General features: G+C 38.6%; 1 protein-coding gene across 1 annotated transcript in view; it reads left to right on the top strand.

The window, feature by feature from the left end:
• Nucleotides 1-19,374, top strand: part of MAOB (monoamine oxidase B) — a 121,238-nt gene that overhangs the window by 75,756 nt on the left and 26,108 nt on the right. Inside the window, exons 4-8 of the mRNA XM_054472753.1 lie at nt 8,780-8,884; nt 9,925-10,016; nt 14,807-14,948; nt 16,184-16,333; nt 18,494-18,653. Of these exons, the coding sequence (XP_054328728.1) occupies nt 8,780-8,884; nt 9,925-10,016; nt 14,807-14,948; nt 16,184-16,333; nt 18,494-18,653 (649 nt within the window). The remainder of the gene's footprint in view (nt 1-8,779; nt 8,885-9,924; nt 10,017-14,806; nt 14,949-16,183; nt 16,334-18,493; nt 18,654-19,374) is intronic.

Raw genomic sequence — 19,374 nt, 5'->3', positions numbered from 1 at the left:
ATCCAAAAGACAGGTAGTAGCAAATTATGGCAAGGATGTAGAGAAAAGGGAATATTTGCACATTGTTGGTGGGAATGTAAAGTAGTGCAACCACTATGGACTATGGAGAACCATTTGGAAGTTCCTCAAAAAACTAAAAATGGAGCTACCATATGATCCAGCAATCCCACTGCTGGGTATACACCCCAAAGAAAGGAAATCAGCATATCAAAGAGGTATCTGCACTCCCATGTTTGTTGCAGCTCTGTTCACAATAGCCAACATTTGGAAGCAACCTAAGTGTCCACCAACAGATTAATGGATAAAGGAAATGCGGTACGTGTACACTATGAAGTACTATACAGCCATAAAAAGAATGAGATCCTGTCATTTGCAATAACATGGATGGAACTGGAGATCATTATGTTAAGTGAAGTAAACCAGGCACAGAAAGACAAACATCACATGTTCTCACTTATTTGTGGGATCTAAAATCAAAACAATTGAACTCATGGACATAGAGAGTAGAGGATGCTTACCAGAGGCTGTGAAGGATAGTAGAATGGTGGTGGGAGGAAGATAAGGATGGTTAATGGATCCAAAAAAAATAGTTAAAGAATGAATAAGACCTACTGTTTGATGGCACAACAGGGTGACTCTAGTCAATAATAATTTAATTGTATATTTAAATACAACCAAGGGGTATAATTGGATTGTTTGTGACACAAAGGATAAATGCTTGAGGGGATGGATACCCCATTCTCCATGATGTGATTATTACACATTGCATGCCTGTATCATCAAAACATCTCATGTGCCCCATAAGTATATACACCTACTATGTACCCAGAAAACTTTTTAAAAATTAAAAAAATTGGAAATGTGAACAAGGGTCATGAAATAGGCACACGAACAGAAGAAGACAACCATTTGCCCAACTACAATTTGCAGGACTTCTCCCCTCCTCCCTGATGGGAAAGACTAATTTTATTTTCTCTCAAACTGCAAGTATAGGTCAAAAGAAAAGCTTGGTCCTTCAAATTAGTTTATGGCCCAAGAACAACCCTTGTTCATAACTGTAAAAATGATTGAGTTATAGAGGGGAAGGTGGCTTACCCTGGCTCCCAACGGTTAGAAGGGCAAGGTTCCCATGAACATCAGAGGAGACATTCTGAGAGAAAAAGGTCACTCCTCAGGAACTGAATCTGAGAAGGACCAGGTCATCTGTTTCTACTGACAGGGACTGGGTCCAGCATCAAGAATATGATGGCAAAAGGGCTTCCCAAATGTGACAGAAATTGGGGTGTCAGGTCTTTACCTCCAGAACAGAGGTAAGGAAGGGAGAAGGACATGTAGAACATTGATGTTGATAATAGTAATGGACATGTGACCCAGCCAGCCTGTTTCTGAGAGCCACTCACTCACTCACTAGGTGACAATTCTAGGAAGTGGAGTTCAAATGTTTTAACTGAACATACAGGCTCCAAAATGAGGCCGTGTGAGGATCAGTTTGGTTACTGTTTTTCAGAAAGTCTGCTTTAAAAAGTCAAAGACAAATTTTCATGGCAGGAATTCTGATGCTAGGAATTCATCCAGAGGAGATTCATCAAAAGTGTGGTCATGGATTTATGGGTAAGAAGTGGTTGTATAAATGATGGTACACTCATAATGATCACAAAACCATCAGCAATATCCATTTAGTGCATGCATCCTGTGTACCTTGTATAATCTCCATTATTCCTACAGTACATCCAAGATAGGTATCATGATTCCAATTTTGATGATAAGAGAACTGAAGCTTACAAATGTTGAGCAATTTGCCTGTATTCATACAGCTATTACTTTGAAGAGCTGGTTCAAGTCAGTTCTGTTGGTCTCTTAAAAATCATCTTGTAATCCTTCTAATGAGATTCTAGTCCAGAGCCTCTAACCTTTTTACATTCTTTTTTTTTCTTTTGTTTTTATTATTATTATACTTTAAGTTTTAGGGTCTTAAAAATTATTAAGAATTCCAAGTAGCTTTTGTTTCTGTGGCTCTATCTCTCTATACTTGCCATCTTATAAATTGAAATTGAGAATCTTAAAAATATTTATTGACATGACTTACTTAAAATAACAATAATAACCCTACTATAAGTAAACATAATAATTTTTTATTAAAAACTGTTTTCTAAAACAAACAAAATGAGTGAGTGACATTAATTTAAATTTGCATATCTTGTTCACATCTGGCTTGATAGAAGACAGTGACCATGGCAGCTACTGTAAATCAAATTGAACTTCCAATAGCTTTCACTCATGAGCTATGAGATCCCAATCTAGTCATTTAAACTTATCTGAGCTTTATTTCCTTTACCTGTAAAAGGAAGAAATAACTTCTGCTGGACCTACCTAACAGGGCTGCTGTAATGATCAAAGAAAAATGCTATATGTAATTAGACCTTTTAACTTAGGCACATCCTAGGACAAGGACTTATTCTAATGTCTTCTCATGATTTCTTCAGAAGAACAAGCCTCCCTGGACAATGTTCAAAACAGTAATAATCACTGGACTGTTTCTATCATGGCCAAATCTGAGGCACAAAACTCTTGCCTCAGATTGTGTAATCTTATAAACTTAAACATTTCCTCCTTACCCAACTTACTCCCTGAAGCTTGAAGATTTGCAATTTTTTATGAGTCTGACAATAGCTTTTTCCTTTGTTTATCAGAAGTTTTCCCTAATCTTACAAAAGAAGATTTGTTTTTATGAATTTAGCTAAACTAAGCTGTTGCCTGCTTAGACATAAGACACCAAGGAGGTTAAAGGATAAAGTGTTTTATTCTGCTTCATGATAGTTTCCTTTACATATTGTTTGGTTTCCATTTACTCACACATTTACTCAGTTTTTGGTTTTAGAGTTTTGAGCAAACCTCCTTTCTAGGAGCATTCCTGAGTTAGGAGGGCTTTAACAGCTGATCTTTGACACCATCGCATTGCTGGGATTATTGCTATTTGGGCAACCCTCAATGTTTTTGGGACTCCATTGAATGAGAATCCGTATAATTCAGCTAAGGTGACATTTCAACTGGGTTATTCAGATGGGATCTGTCAAATAGAGTCTTGGAAGGGGCCCCTTCCCACCCTCATCACAGCGCTTCCATATGACATGTACTATACAAATAATTTATCTCTGGGGAAAGGAAGGAGGGATTGTGGAGAGGTGCCCATCTTATGTGTTCTGGTGGGAGGTTAATATAGAAGGATGTGGCCAGGTGCGGTGACTCACACCTGTAATTCCAGCACTTTGGGAGGATTACTTGAGGTCAGGAGTTCAAGACCAGCCTGGCCAACATGGTGAAACCACGTCTCTACTAAAAATACAAAAATTAGCCAGGCATGGTGGTGTGCACCTGCAATCCCAGCTACTCAGGAGGCTGAGGCAGGAGAATCGCTTGAACCAAGGAGGCAGAGGTTGCAGTGAGCCAAGATTGTGCCACTGCACTCCAGCCTGGGCATAGATAGATAGATAGATAGATAGATAGATAGATAGATAGATAAGATAGATGTGCAGGATGCTTTTGTTGGGCAGGGCTCCACATGCAGGTCATGGTTAGGTAGTTAACCCTGCCTTGTTCCAAAAGCTGTCCTTCACCTTTTCCCAGGCCAAGCCCCATGTGTCAGACGGAGCTCTCACTTTCTGAATCAATTGTCTTTATGTTTCTAGGAGCTGCCATGGTTGCTGGTGCAGGCCCTGGCAGTGACAGACAGACATGAATTAACCACATCTGCTGGGCTCACACTCTTCTTCAAGTCATCTGGTGGTGATTTCTGGCTGAACCAATGCGTTTGTGAAAACAAGCAAACAAAAAACCTAAATAATTTAATTGTTTGGCTGAATACTGATTTCTTCCTATCTTTTTATTAATGGATTTTCAGGCAAAAATATGCTGTTCTTCCCACTTATGGTGTGGCTATTCAACTGCTTATGGTTTTATCTCTTTGTGATTCCCTTTACTCGTGGGCACAATGCCACACTGATAGTCCAGAAGGATGACTTTGTACACCAGTCATAGATGCACATTGCTCTCAATGTGCAGCTTGATTTGGTTCTTTGCTATTTAAGTTCCATCCCACACCCCCTTTGTACAAGTGCATTGTGTTGAGGGGGCAGGGTTGGACACTAGTCTGCTGGTAGGGATCTGCAGAGACCATAATGGGTCTGGGTTCAAGGGGAGACTTAAAACAAGTAGGACAGATAGTTATAAGGAACCAAAGTACAAAAGATCAGTTTATAAATCGGGACAGTGTGTGTCAAATAAATGACAAGTTCAAGGTCACACAGCTGAGATTATATCAAGCATGTATTGTGAACCTACTGTGTGCCAGCAGCCTCTGCCAGCACGTCCTAGGCATACAAAGATTATAATTACAACAGTAGCAGCTGCGTTAATAATATTGATTGAGAACTTACAACATGCCAGCCACTGTTCAAAGTGATTTACATGTATCAACACACTTCATCTTTCTAACATGCCTCCAAGACAGTTACTATGATCACATTTCACTACTGAGTTAACTGAAGCACAGAGAAGTTAAGCAACTTAACACAGCTGGTGAGTGGCAGACCATGACTCAACCCAGGGAGACTGGCTCCAGAGCCCATGCTCTTGCAGCGTAGGGCCCAATGAATGAGATAGAATAGTAAATGCATGAAACTGATGCAGTGGAGTTAGTGGCAGATGAAAGAGAAACAGAGAGCTCTGGGACACTGAGAAGACCACCTAACCCAACTGTTTATGGTAATCTGGGCATACTTCCTGGAAGAAGACGATGGAGTCAATAGATGTTGAATTACAAAGACTGATATCTGGGGCCTGGAAGATTAAGTAACTGTCTTACTCTGTGTCAGTCATCTTAGGAGAGGCAGAGCTAGAATGGGGATTGACTTCTTCTTCGTGGAGAATGGTCCCTGGATCAATCCACAGGCTTCTGCTGAGCAAGTTTTATGTATTGAGCTCTGATGGAGGAGGGATAAGTGGAGGTTTTCAGGTCAGCATGCAAGTTGTATGGAACATGAATTATTTCTCAATAAAGCTGATTATAAAACAAAATCAGCATGCACTCAGCAGCCAGAACTTGCTTCTAAATACCACTCTCTTGATAAAAGGAAAGGCTTCTTGGACAAATGACAGGTCCTAGGGCTTGGGCAGAGAAAATAGAAGATGAGTCTGGAGAATCTTCTAGTGCCAAAAATGAAAAAAAAAATGCTCAACAGACAAAAGTATGGGGGCATGTCAAAGGGACACAGGAGCCGACCTGAAGGAGTGCTCAGAAGTAGAATAATTTGAGCAACAAATAAATCATATAGTATTGGATTATAACACAAGGTATAAAAGACATATATATGTCCACTGTTATAAATAAATGAATGAATAAGCAAGTAAAAGGGGAAAAGAGGAAAATCTTCCTCAGAAAAGAATTCAAAAAATTTGTGGGGATTCTCCATCTCCAGGAAGTGGAGGTTAGCTCCCACCATCCCCTCTTGAGGATGTCTGAACTTAATGACTCTCTTCCAAAGAACAGAGCATGGAAGAAGGGTGAATAGCAACTCTACAGTGGAGAGACCTGACAGACACCACCCTGAGCAAGGAATCAAGGTTGACATCATTTGTGATAAGTCATATTGATATCACGTGCCCTCAGAGGTGACATGATGACAAGAGCACTTGGTCTTTGTGGTAGTCTTCCCCAAAATTCATAGTCCTAATCTAAAAATGAAAAAAAATAACTTCAGACAGAACCAAATTAAGGGATATTCTACCAGATAACTGACCAGTATTCTTCAGACTTTGAAGGTTATGAAAAATGAGGGACTACTGAGAAACTATCACAGACCATAGAAGACTAAGAAGACAGGACAACTAAATGAAATGTGGTATCCTGGATGGGATCCTGCAACAGAAAAAGGTTGGTTAGTGGACAAATGGGTGAAATCCAAATAAAATCTGAAGTTTAGTATATAGTGACCTACCAGTGTCGATATCCTGGTCTTGGTCAATGTACCATGTAATGTAAGATGCTAACATTAGAGAAAACTAGGTGAAAGGTATATGGGAACTTTCTATACTATCTTTGCAACTTTTTTGTAAAACAAATATTACTTTGTAAAACAAAGTTACTTTATAAAACAAACATTACTTTGTAAAAACAAAGTTACTTTGTAAAAATTTGTAAAACAAATTACTTTGTAAAAATGTGTAAAACAAATAGAAACTATATTTAAAGCATAAAGCATAAAAGAAAAATCAGCAAGTGTCAGTATGCTGATCAACTAGAACTTTCATATATTGCTGTTGGTAATGTAAAGCAGTGCAACAACTTTGGAACACTATTAAACTTAAAAAGTTAAACATACACCCACCATGTGACTCAGCCATTCCACTACTAGGCATTGACCCAAGAGGAGAAAAAAACATATGTACACAAAAAGACCTGTACAAGAATGTTTATAGCAGTTTTGTTCACAGCAGATCAAAACTAGAAATAGTTATCAACAGGTGACACAAACCGTGGTGCATCCATACAATGGACTAGTACTTAGCAATAAAAAGGAACACACGGAAACTTAGACAAACCTCAGAAATATCATGCTGAGCAAAAGACGCCCGATACAAAGCTGTACATCTTGTATGAGTCCATTAAAAAATGTGAAAACAAGCAAAAACAATCTATAAGTGACAGACAACTGAACAGTGGTTGCCCAGGGCCAGAAAGGGGACAGGGATTGTCTAGGAAGGGGAAAGAGGGAACTTTCTGGAGTGATGGGAATGTTTTATATCTTGATTGGAGTGGTAGTTACATAGGTGTATACATATGTCATAACTCCCCAAATTGCATGTTAAATTATTTAATGTGAGTACATTTTTGAGGAAATATTGGTCAAAGGATACAAAATTTTAGTTAGATAGGAGAAATAAGTTCAAGGGATCTATTGTACAACATAGTAACTATAATTAAAAACAATGTATTATAGTCTTGAAGATTGCTAAGAGAATAGATTTTATGTGTTCTCACCTCCCAAAATGATAGGTATGTAAGGTAATGCATATGTTAATTAGCTCAATTTAGCCATTCCACAGGGTATACATATTTCAAAATATTATGTTGTGTATTATAAATATATACAGTTTTAATGGCAGGTTAAAATTTTTAAAATTACTTTTAACCATAAAAAACAAAATATGGAAACTAAAATAAAATAAAATGAATACATTGTATGTAAAGTACACCTCAATAGTGTTAATTAAGAAGGGTGACAGTTAATTTTATATGTCAACTTGTCTAGATATTTGGACAAATATTATTCTAATGTTTCTGTCAGGCTATTTTTAAGATAAGGTTAACATTTAAATCAGTAGACTTTGAGCAAAGCAGATTAACTTCCATAATGTGAATGGACTTTATCCAATCAGTTGAAGTCCTTAAGAGAAAAAGATTGATGTCTCCCAGGAAAAGAGGGAATTCTGCCAGCAGACTGCCTTTGAAGTCAAACTGCAACTCTTCCCTGGGTCCATGACCTACCCTACAGATTTTGGACTTGCCGTTCCTCTCAATCAACATGAGCTAATTCCTTAAAATAAATCTGAATCCTTCTCTCTGTCTCTGTCTCTCTCTCCATCTGTATCTATATCAATATCATCTATCTATATCTATGTATCTATGTATCTATATATCTATGTATGTATCTCTCTCTCTCTCTCTTTCTCTCTCTCTCCTGTTGGTTCTGTTTCTCTAAGGAATCCCGGCTGAGAAGAAACATAAAGCTGTATCTCAACCCTTTCCTGAGAATCTTATGGCCTTGTTGGAGAGAGAACACCAACATGGCCACAGAATTAATACAAGAACAAATATGAAATCTCTTATTCCACAATTCTAGTTTCTCTGCCTACAACATCAACAGAAGGTGCATCTTTGTTGAATGACTCAGAGTTTTGGGGAAGTTTCTGTTGACTGAGAACCTTAAGTTATTCTGATTCGGTTGAAAGATGCTATCAGAATGCACAGCCTGGCTTCTGACTCGGGTTTTCAGATTGACCCAAAGTGGTTTTTGTGCGTGTCTCTTAAGTGCCATCAACAGGTTAATCCTCCCAGATATTATTTATTTTAAATCCTTGGAACAATGTGTTCCCTTTATTTCTGTGTTGAGGTATCCCTGTGGGAAGAACCAGGTGGTATAACATGTCTAGAAGAGAAGCTTGAAGTTGTCTAATCTTTCTGCTTTGACTTTGCTGATCTCTGGGAACTCCTGTGTTTACCTAGCACATCTGAGTCCTTGGGAAAGCTTTCTGGGCTCTGTTTTGTGGTTCTTCTAACAGATGGTTGCATTCTTGTGATTGATTTTTGATCCCCTTCTAAGTTGTATAATGCTTATAGTTATAATTTTCTGACTCTCCAGGCACACAGAGGCTCCTGACTCTGAGATATTTGCAAGTACCATTGGCAAATAAGATTTCCTTAGGTTAACTCCACTTATGTACTGGTATTTAAATTTTATATGGTAAGGGCTCCAGTTTCAGAGAGAAACCTCTTTACCGTGCTTGGTGTGGCAGTGAACTTAATTAACAGAGAATTTTGCTGGCAATCTCTATGCTAAAAAGTTAAGTGGGGTTCTGAGGACACAAGGAGCTAAAAAGTTGAGTGTATGTTACATATTGATAACTCACATAATTTTGCTTGCAGACATTTACCAATTTGGCAGATTACCTACTTTTACATTGTAGTAAATATTTCCTTTTAAAAATATCTTGTATCTCACAGGGCAAATCATACCCCTTCAGGGGTCCATTCCCACCTGTGTGGAATCCAATTACCTACTTAGATCATAACAACTTTTGGAGGACAATGGATGACATGGGGCGAGAGGTAAAGCTTTTTTGACTATATTTGTATTCTTTTTGTAATAAGTTTAGTCCTTCAAAGAAAGAAAGTACAATATATCTCCAACACCTAGCACATTGTGAACACATGGTAACTAAAGATTTGTGAAATGAATGAATGAACTTGTTTCTAACCTCTGCAATAATAAGATGTCAAACAGATTGATATTTGTATACTAATGATGAGTGGGCAGGAGATTGGGTGTCAGTCAGTCTTCTTGGAATGATGTTTCAAATTTTGGAAATCTTCAGTACGTAGCAAAATTAGACTTCTGGGTCTTTGATTCACCACCATGCCCAAACAAGTCATAAGTAATCATACATAAAGCTTTTTTTTTTTTTTCTTTTACTTTAAGCTCCGGGATACATGTGCAGAACGTGCAGGTTTGTTACATAGGTACACATGTGCCATGGTGGTTTTCTGCATCTATCAACCCGTCATCTAGGTTTTAAGCCCCACATGCATTAGGTATTTGTCCTGATGCTCTCCCTCCCCTTGCCCCCCAACCCCCGACAGGCCCTAGTGTGTGATGTTCCCCTCCCTGTGTCCATATGTTCTCATTGTTCAACTCCCACTTATGAGTGAGAACATGTGGTGTTCGGTTTTCTATTCCTGAACACACATAAAGCTTAACTGAAAACTCCATAGACATGATTTGCTGCAGCTCCGTGATCCTTGTTAAAGAGTTAAATTTATGAATGTTCTCTAGAAGTTAGTAACTTAGGAATCCATATCTAGAAATAGCCCAGTTACAACATGCCTCTATTTATTGTGCAGGGAGTTTTATCACAAATTAAATATGGCTTGAGTGGTACAGATCTATAATAGGAAAGCTACATAGACAGCATTGATTATGCAATAAAAGCAATATTGGATGAATTTGGAAAACTTAACATTTTTCCTCTTTAAGGTAGAGTTTTTAATACTATTTGAATAGTTATTTAAAATGGAAAATTACAAAAATGAATAAAATAAAATAGAAAATTACATTTGTCTTTCTCCTTCGAATCCTCATCTGAATGTAGATTCCGAGTGATGCCCCATGGAAGGCTCCCCTTGCAGAAGAGTGGGACAACATGACAATGAAGGAGCTAGTGGACAAGCTCTGCTGGACTGAGTAAGTCTTGCCATTAGGCACAGGCATTTACGGTGACCACCTTTCAGGTTTATTTAGCAATACCGTTCAACAAGTATGGGACAAGTAGCTGCTCTGTGTCTAAAACCACACCACCGGCCAAGTGGAATGCTGAAAACCATTGGAATTGGCTCCTACCCTGAAGATATCTGTACATACAACTTACTTCTTTGGAGTAGTTTTGTATCACAAAGGTGGTGTTACCCTGTGAAATCCTCAGAACAGACCAGAAGGTACCACTTTCTTTATCTAAAACAGCTTAAAGCCATCAGCTTAAAGCTCTCATTTATCAAGTTGTTGATATAGGACAATTTTTGTATTCTTCACTGGTGGTCAAATGTGGAGATGGTTAGCATGTGCATTTGCCATACCTTGTGTGAAGTAGTGCAACTCTTCAAGGACTTAAAGAGGAACCTCTAAAGCCTTTGTGTAGATAGTTCACAACTACAGGGGAAACATGTGTGACTGGACTGGCTGTTCCCCTTTAGTGAAAAAACAAGTACCCATGAGTTAAGCATTAAATTCTTGTTGGCAGAACTGGGAACTGTAGAGAAATTGTGAAGGCTTGTATAGTCAGACCACATGGAGAGGCCACGCTGCTCTTGGACAGCAGGGAAAATGGAAAGGATTATGAGGGTTCCAACTCAAGCACATGGTAAATTTGTGGTAAACAAAATAAGAGAAATGGAAGCCAAATTCAAGGAGACTTCCCTGTCTTGCTAAAGAGCATTAGTTGAGAATATGTTTGGCTCGGGGGTTAATGTCTTCATTTTTAGGCATTCATTCACTGCCAACTAAAAGTAAAAACAAGCTTTTAGAATATCTGAATCTTAAAAATGGAAATAATCAAAAGACATAAAATTCATATACTTTTGATATAAAAATTCAGCTTCTAATAATTTAGCTTTAAGAAAGTGAGACAAAAGAAGAGAGAGGCATATAGGGAGAGAAGGAGAGAGGGAGAAACAGTGAAAGAGGCAGATTCAAAGCATTATTTTTAAAAGGGGGGATCTGAAAGCCCAATAGATCGGCAGAATCAAGTATGGAACATCTAAAAAATTGAGTACTTGAGGGTTTTAAAAAATCGTGTTGTAGAGGAATATTTAATGACTGGAAAAAATAGTAATATTAAACACATAGAAAAGCAGGCTGTTGTGGTATGGTATATGATCTCATTTCTAAAAACAACTATTTATATATGCACTGCAAAAGCAAGGGACATCCATTGAAGTATTTTTAATGTTTAATATTACCATGGAAACATTTATTTTTAAAATGTTTAAAAATTTTACATCATTAAAAATTATTCTTTAAACATCATATTTCATAGTACCAGAATTTTCCATGGGAAATGAATACGTAATGTATTTGTCCATTATCATCCTGTTGAACACATTGGTTACTTTCTGTTTTTTGTTATTATCATTATACAATACTCTATAATAAACATCTTTCTGCCTCTCCTATGTCTTCAACCTTTGAAAGCAACCAATTCTGGAATAGTAAAATCCTTTTATGCATGAAATCAATGCCTGTTATTAATTATATTCTTTTAAACATTTACCTAATGCTATCTAACACTTCTATGAGAATGTAGTTTGCAATATAATTTATTTTAATAGTAATAAAATTGTAGTATTTAGTTTTAAATTATACACTTTAGATTTTCAAAATATAATAAGTATATAATTATCTGCATTTGTTTTATAACTCCTGTTATGAAAAGCTTCTAATAAATTCAGTTAGGTCTTTTCTTCTCAGAGAACTTTTAAGTTTCTTGGTGATAAAATCAATCATATGTTTTTGGGATCACAGGGATCCAACATTTTCTATCATAGCCCTTGGCTTAATCCTCCACTTAGTGAATATTCTAAGTTGTCATTTGACAAAATAAAGCATTCTGAGATACTAGGAGTATAAGAACACAAGACAATTTTCTAACTCTTCCCAAGCAAGATACACACAGTATTATTTCCTGGATTTAAATGAAGCAATCCCCAGAATATCCAACCTATTGTTATTCAAACTAAAGCACAATCATACATTCCAAGACTAATGTTGATTATTCTTTCAGTTATTATCATTTACAAAGTGCACTTCACAAACATGAATTGTATTTTCAGTGTGATCACAGCTATGTAAAAATATTTTTTAAAATACCTATACTTAGAAAAAAAATGCATCAAAATGAGACTAGTAATTATCTTCTGGAGGGGCAGAAATATGGAAGATACTCGTTTTCTCATCTTTTTATCTTATAAATTTTCCAAATTTTATATAATGTGTATGTATTTTTCATGTAGAAAAATATTATAACATTTATCTTTTAAAAAGTCAACAGGGCAAAAAATACGGAAATATTGCACTAACTTCCTTGACCTTCCGTCCTTCAAATATTGTTCTTATTTCTTTTCTTACTGAAGCTCCTAGAGTAAATTCAAATAAAGGATTAGGAATGGACTGGCCCTTCAGAATTACTTTTAGATCTCCCTTTATTTCAAACCAGAATTATTTTTTCCCACCAAATTGGCAACAATAACAACTAGAATTCCAGCAATATTTTTGTTAAATATTGGCTCTCCAGCTGGGCCAATGTTAGGTTTCAGTTATTTATTACTCCCTTTACTGTATGCCCCTCAATCCACCTAAAAAATAAGGAACAAAAGAAATAGGATTTTAGGAAGCAGCAAATAAAATACTACTTTTATTTTAAATTGACGTCTGGATATTTGTTTTAGTTAGATACTACAAATTGCCTCTGCAAGGAAGGCATGAGCTAGCAATTTCCATCCCTTCAATTATCCTGAGAAATCGTACAAAACTAACTGTAAGTCACTTTAAAGTATATATGACACCATTTCACAGGCTGTAATGATGGGGACTGTCATAGACGGGCTGTCAGGTTGTTACAGCTGCAAATAATGTCAATAACTGGTATGTGTGTTAGGCATGATTCTACAAACTTCTAGGGTCAAGATACAGTAAAACAGAGAGATGCCCCTTGGTGAGTATTTGCACTTCCAAGGCTGTAAGCTGACTAATTAGAAAACATTTTGAGGTATCAAAAGCATGAGTTTTGCGTCAAGTATGATCTGACTTGAAGTTGCGCCATTATGTATTCCTAAACTGTCCAAGACTCCGTTTTCTAACATGTGAACTGTGGAAAAATAATAGATATTTGATATGGTTGTTGCAACAATTTAACAAGATAATGATTTTAAAGACAATGGAGTGTGGAAAGAGTTCAATAAATGGAAGACAATATCATTTATTCCACCCATTGTCAGCATCACCAGGTGGAAAATTCTGCCTCAGATATAACAAGATTAACAATATGCAAACTTCATGTCAAAGTCAAAAAGGGGATTGGACCTTATTAAAGATATCCCAGAGTGCACATTACTACTGATGAATTTTATGGTGTGCTAGATATAATGGAGTCCTTGAAATTGCATGAGATGGTTTGCTTTCTGGTGTGCTTCCTGATAGGTGATAACCTCTTACCATTTACCTGCCAATGTCAAGCAAAAGCTTACCCATTTATGCTCTATTAATTGCTTGTCCCTTCATCCATTATTCGAGCTTGTCTTCTGTTAGGCGGTAAAATAACTGAATAGATAACTGTGACTAATTTTGTGTTTGGTACAGCACCTAGCATATCCTTTACACGTTATGGATGTTTAAAAAATATTATTTAACTGATATTTCTCATCAATCATTCATTCGTTCAATCATGCAACAAGTAATTATTGAGTGCTTACAATGGTCCAGGCACTATTTTGTTAAAGGGGACACTATGGTGGGTGAGAAACATAAGATCCTTGTTCTCATAGGTTGATATTCTAGTGGGGGGAGACAGCAATTAAAAAGAATTAACCAATAATCAAGACAATTTCAGATAGTGAAAAGAGTTATAAAGATACTATACAGTAGCAAAATGATAGAGAATGTCAGGGTGCTGGGAATATGGAAGCCAGTGGTCGTTTTCATAGACAAATGTGAATATGTCTTTCTAAGGAAACATTAGAGTAAAAAGAAGAGGGTGCAAGATGAGACAGAAAAGATAGGCATGGGCTAGATCACATAGGGCTCTGGAAGCCATGGTGTAAGATCTGAATCTTATTCTGGTTTTAATAGGATACCACTGGAGATTTTTTAAGCAAGAAAATTACGTGATTTGATTTACACTTCAGAGAGAGCATCATGGTAGGGAGGGAGGGAAAAGCCTCTGGCTTTGAGTGTGGTGAACAGATACCAGGTGAGGATGAATGGAGGCAGAGAGGCCAGTCTGAAGGAAGTAATTGCAGTACTCCTGGAAAGAGATGGATGCTAAATTTGTGGTGAAGGTGGAGTGATGTGGTGAGAGATAATGGGACTTCCCAATGAATTGGATGGGAGAAGATTGATGGAAAGAGAGAAATAATGTTTGATTTCTAGAGTGTTGGCTTTTACCATTGAGTAAATGGTGGTGCTTTTTACTGAGATGGGGATCACTGGAAGAGCAGCAGGAATGTAAAGAGAAATCACGAAAGCACAGAATCTGGAATAGAAGCTTATTCTGAGTAAGGTGTTTTGTTTACAGGGAAAATAATCTGATATTTCAAAAACCTCTGATGTCAAGTTTTGTAATATTAGATTCTAGTGACAATTTTTTGACCTTACCACATTGTGCTAAACTTAACCAAGAAAATGTGTTACTCAAATAATTTTTAGAGAATTAAGAAGCTGCTCTCCTGCGTTTGCCAATCTTGCTCTTGTTTCTTCCTGTGCAGATCTGCAAAGCAGCTTGCCACTCTCTTTGTGAACCTGTGTGTCACTGCAGAGACCCATGAGGTCTCTGCTCTCTGGTTCCTGTGGTATGTGAAGCAGTGTGGAGGCACAACCAGAATCATCTCGACAACGAATGGAGGACAGGTACCCATCCATTCTGCCACCATCCCAATGGAAAAACACTGCTACTGAAATGAAAGATCATCATCCTTCAATCATGAACTGCTGAAGTGGGAAGCAGGCTTGTGGCTTTTAGAGCATTACCATGGCAGCTCAAAGTGTTTCTTGTAAGGCACAGTCTGTTGTCAGGTACCCACTGTGAGAACCCAGTGTCCAGTGTAATTTTAAAGCTAGGCTTGTCTCTCTTTATGCACTGTGGCCATTTTCCATATGCTCAATTATTATTTGGTAGTTTGTAGGAGACCATCTGAAGTAAGCTTAGCTTGAGCACTTCTTGGAAAGCTTATAAAGGAAATTCAGTAATGCATTTTCAATTTAAAACACACACTATGCATGGAATTCATTTATCTATTCATTCATTCCATGCCCATTTCTTGAGCCCCGGCACTGTATAAGGCACCGTGCTAGACACAGTAGGAACAGATTGGAGTTCTTAGATAATCTGCCTGGTTGTCATGCTCCATTCTTCTCTCTCCCCCTCCTCCTCTTCTTTCTCTCTCTTCTCCTCCTCCCCCTCCTCTTTCTCCTCCTGCTTTTCTCTTTCTCCCTCTCCTTCTCCTTCTCTGACCTTAACTGAAAATTGAGGAGGAGGCAGTCAGGTCAACTGTGTGCATAGCCAGGCAGAACATTTGGAAGTTTTAGCAAGGCTCAAGGCAGGTGGGTACAGTGAGGTGAAATGAGTTCGGTGGCTACAGAAGCAGCAGGCATCTGACCCAGGATAAGATGGGCAGCCTGCAACAGGGAGTAGGCTGGCCTGGAGGAAGGGGACATGGTGGGAGGCAGGGAAGTTCCGCGCTTGAGCCACAAAGCAAGGGGAAGCAGGCTTAGGTCAGCTCAGGCAAGCTAGGGAAGAGCTTTAGGTACAGCTTCACCAGTTCCAGCTCCCAGCAAAAGACTGCAGATAGGACAGAGAGCAGGGATGGTGACCAGAAAGGTGGGACATAGGGGTCGTTCTGAAGATGTCCAGCTAAGGTTGGAGCCTGGGAATCTACAAGAGCATAGCTTGTAAAGTAACAGAAATCCTGTAACTTTGTCCAAAGACAGCAATTCCTAGTTAGAAAACCATGGTGAAAGCCACTATTCACTGCAGCAAAATGAAATGTTAGACATCTCAGAGTAGACATATGTGAGGACAACTAGGAATTTAACAGTTTATGCCCATTCCTGCGTTTCTCTTTCACCTCCTTTTCTCTTTCCAGGAGAGGAAATTTGTGGGCGGATCTGGTCAAGTGAGCGAGCGGATAATGGACCTCCTTGGAGACCGAGTGAAGCTGGAGAGGCCTGTGATCTACATTGACCAGACAAGAGAAAATGTCCTTGTGGAGACCCTAAACCATGAGATGTATGAGGTAACTGTGATATTGTGAAATATATATTTGATCTTCATCCCAGCTTCCTGGCATACAACTTTAAAAATTCTTACAATCTCCAGAGTGATGTCCTTTGATGCCAATGATTGATGGCTGGCAGCCCCTAGGTAGCTTCAGGATGGGGCTGCTCACAGGAGAGACCATGCAAGGACTAGAGGGTTGGGACTTTCAGCCCCACCCCCAGCCTCCAGGGAGGGGATGAGGCAAGGGGCTGAAGGTTGAATTGATCACCAGAGGCCAATGATTTAATCAGTTGTGCCTACATAATGAAGCCTCCATAAAAACCCAAAACGACCGAGTTCTGGGAGCTTCTGGATATCTGCACAACTGGAGGTTCCTTGAGAATGGCATGCCTGGGGAGGGCATGAAAGCTCCATGCCCCTTCTCACATCCCTTGCCCTATGCACCTCTTCCTCTGTACCCTTTGTAATATCCTTTATAATAAAACAGTAAACATGTTTCCCTGAGTTCTGTGAGCCACTGTAGCAAATCAATCAAACTTGAAGCAGTTGTAGGAACATCAACTGGAAGCAGATTGATCAGAAGTTCTGGAAGCTGGACTTGTGACTGACATCTGAAGGTGGGGGACAGTCTTGGAGACTGAGCCCTCAACCTGTAGGATCAGAAGTTATCTCCAAGTAGACACTGTCAGAATTGAGTTGAATTCAGAGGACACATGGCTGATGTCTGCTATAGAATTGCTTGCTTGCTTCATATGTGGGGAAAACCCACTCCACATTTGATCACAGAAGTCTTCTGTGGTGATCGTTGTTGAGTGAGAGAATGGAAAAAAGCACTTTTTTTCCATTCTCTCACTCAACATTTGCTTTGAACTCAACTTTGCTTTGAAATTTTTCCACTCAGAGTTACCAAGACACTTAAACAAGTGGGAAGAGGCCACAGTCTCATAGATAATCAAAGTTGAAGTCAACAATATCACACACTTTATAGACAGTCTTTTTTCCAATAGTGAAAAAGCTATCTCTAACTGAAAAAAAGGAAAAGAGAACCAGAATATTTGGGATGGGGGAGGATTTATAAAAACATATAAAGGTATTATCAACCCTCTGTATTTTGCTTTTATGTAATTAGAAAAACACAGAAAATATTTATTTGATAAATATCAAGCACCTCCTATGTGCCTGACATTATTCTAGGAGTTAAGAACACAGTCGTGAACAAAACAGATACAATTCTCTGCCCACATACAATTCTCCTTCTAGTGAAGGAGAAAGACCGTAATGAAACATATAGTTAAAATATAAAGTATGTCAGATAGTGATAATTAGTGTGGAAAAAATCAAGCAGGAAGGTGGGGAGAGGGCATACCAGAAAGTGGGATGGGAGAATTGGTTATGCAAGTTTAAATAAGGTCATCAGGGAAGGCCTCACTGAGAAGGTGATATCTGATAGAGAATTGGAGGAGACGAGGGACTGAGCCATGTGGTTCCCTGAGAGAAGAAGATGGAACAGCCAGTGCCAAGGCGCTGAGGTGGGAGCACGCCTGGTGTGACCAAGGAACAGCAAGGTGATCAAAATGGCAGGGCCGGGCGTGGTGGCTAACGCCTGTAATCCCAGCACTTTGGGAGGCCAAGGTGGGCAGATCACAAGGTCAAAAGATCGAGACAACCCTGGCCAACATGGTGAAGCCCTGTCTTTACTAAAAATATAAAAATTAGCTGGGTGTGGTGGTGCGCACCTGTAGTCCCAGCTGCTCCGGAGGCTGAGGCAGGAGAATCGCTTGAACCTGGGACTCGGAGGTTGCAGTGAGCCAAGATCGCACCACTGCACTCCAGCCTGGTGACAGAGTGAGACTGCGTCTCAAAAAGAAAACAAAAATAGCAGAAGTAAGAGTGTGAGGGCAAAAGTAACAGGAGGTGAGATCAGTGATGTAACAGGCCCATTTCATGTGTGGCCTTGGCGATGATGGTGAGAAATTTGGCTTTGACTTTAAGTGCAATGGGAAGTCATTGGAGGTTTTGAACTAAGGAACAATAAAGGCTACTTTAGGTTTCAACAAAATCCTTGTCACTTCTTTAAGAGACTGAAAAGAATATAACGGTAGAATGAGAGAGAATCATTGGGAAAAAAACAAAAGCAACACGGCAACAATGTTTAACCATGTTGCTTTTCTTTCAGGCTAAATATGTGATTAGTGCTATTCCTCCTACTCTGGGCATGAAGATTCACTTCAATCCCCCTCTGCCAATGATGAGAAACCAGATGATCACTCGTGTGCCTTTGGGTTCAGTCATCAAGTGTATAGTTTATTATAAAGAGCCTTTCTGGAGGAAAAAGGGTGAGTACTTTCCTTATATAAAAACCTTTAGAAGAAGGTCCAAGAAACTTGTTGCTAAGGCATGCATTTTTGAAAAATGTCAACTTTTATTTGAGATTCAGGGGTACATGTGCAGATTTGTTACATGGATATGTTGCATGATGCTGAGGTTTGGGGTATGAATGATCCTGTCACCCAGGTAGTGAACATAGTACCCAATAGGTAAGTTTTCAACTCTTGCTGTACTCCTTACCTCCCCCTTTAGTAGTCAATGTCTATTATTTTCATCTTTATATCCATATGTACCCCATGCTTAGCTCTCACTTATAAGTGGGAACATGTGGTATTTGGTTTTCTGTTTCTGCATTGATTCACTTAGGATAATAGTCTCCAGCTGCATCCATGTTGCTGCAAAGAACATGATTTAGTTCTCTTTTTATGGCTGCATAGTATTCCATGGTATATACATACCACATTTTCTTTATCTAATCCACCTTTGATGGGCACCTACGTTGATTCCACATGTTTGCTATTGTGAGTAGTGCTGCGATGAACATATGAGTGCATGTGCCTTTTTGGTAGAACAATTTATATTCCTTTGGTTATATACCTAATAATGAGATTGCTGGGTTGCATGATAGTTCCATTTTTACTTCTTTGAGAAAACTCCAAATTTCTTTTCACAGTGGCTGAACTAATTTACATTCCCACCAACAATGCATAAGTGCTCCTTTTTCTCCAA

This window comes from Pongo pygmaeus, chromosome X (genome assembly GCF_028885625.2).
Source record: "Pongo pygmaeus isolate AG05252 chromosome X, NHGRI_mPonPyg2-v2.0_pri, whole genome shotgun sequence".
In the NCBI taxonomy this organism is placed as follows: domain Eukaryota; kingdom Metazoa; phylum Chordata; class Mammalia; order Primates; family Hominidae; genus Pongo; species Pongo pygmaeus.
Note: the sequence above shows the minus strand (reverse complement) of the source record. Positions and strands in the feature narration are given on the sequence as shown.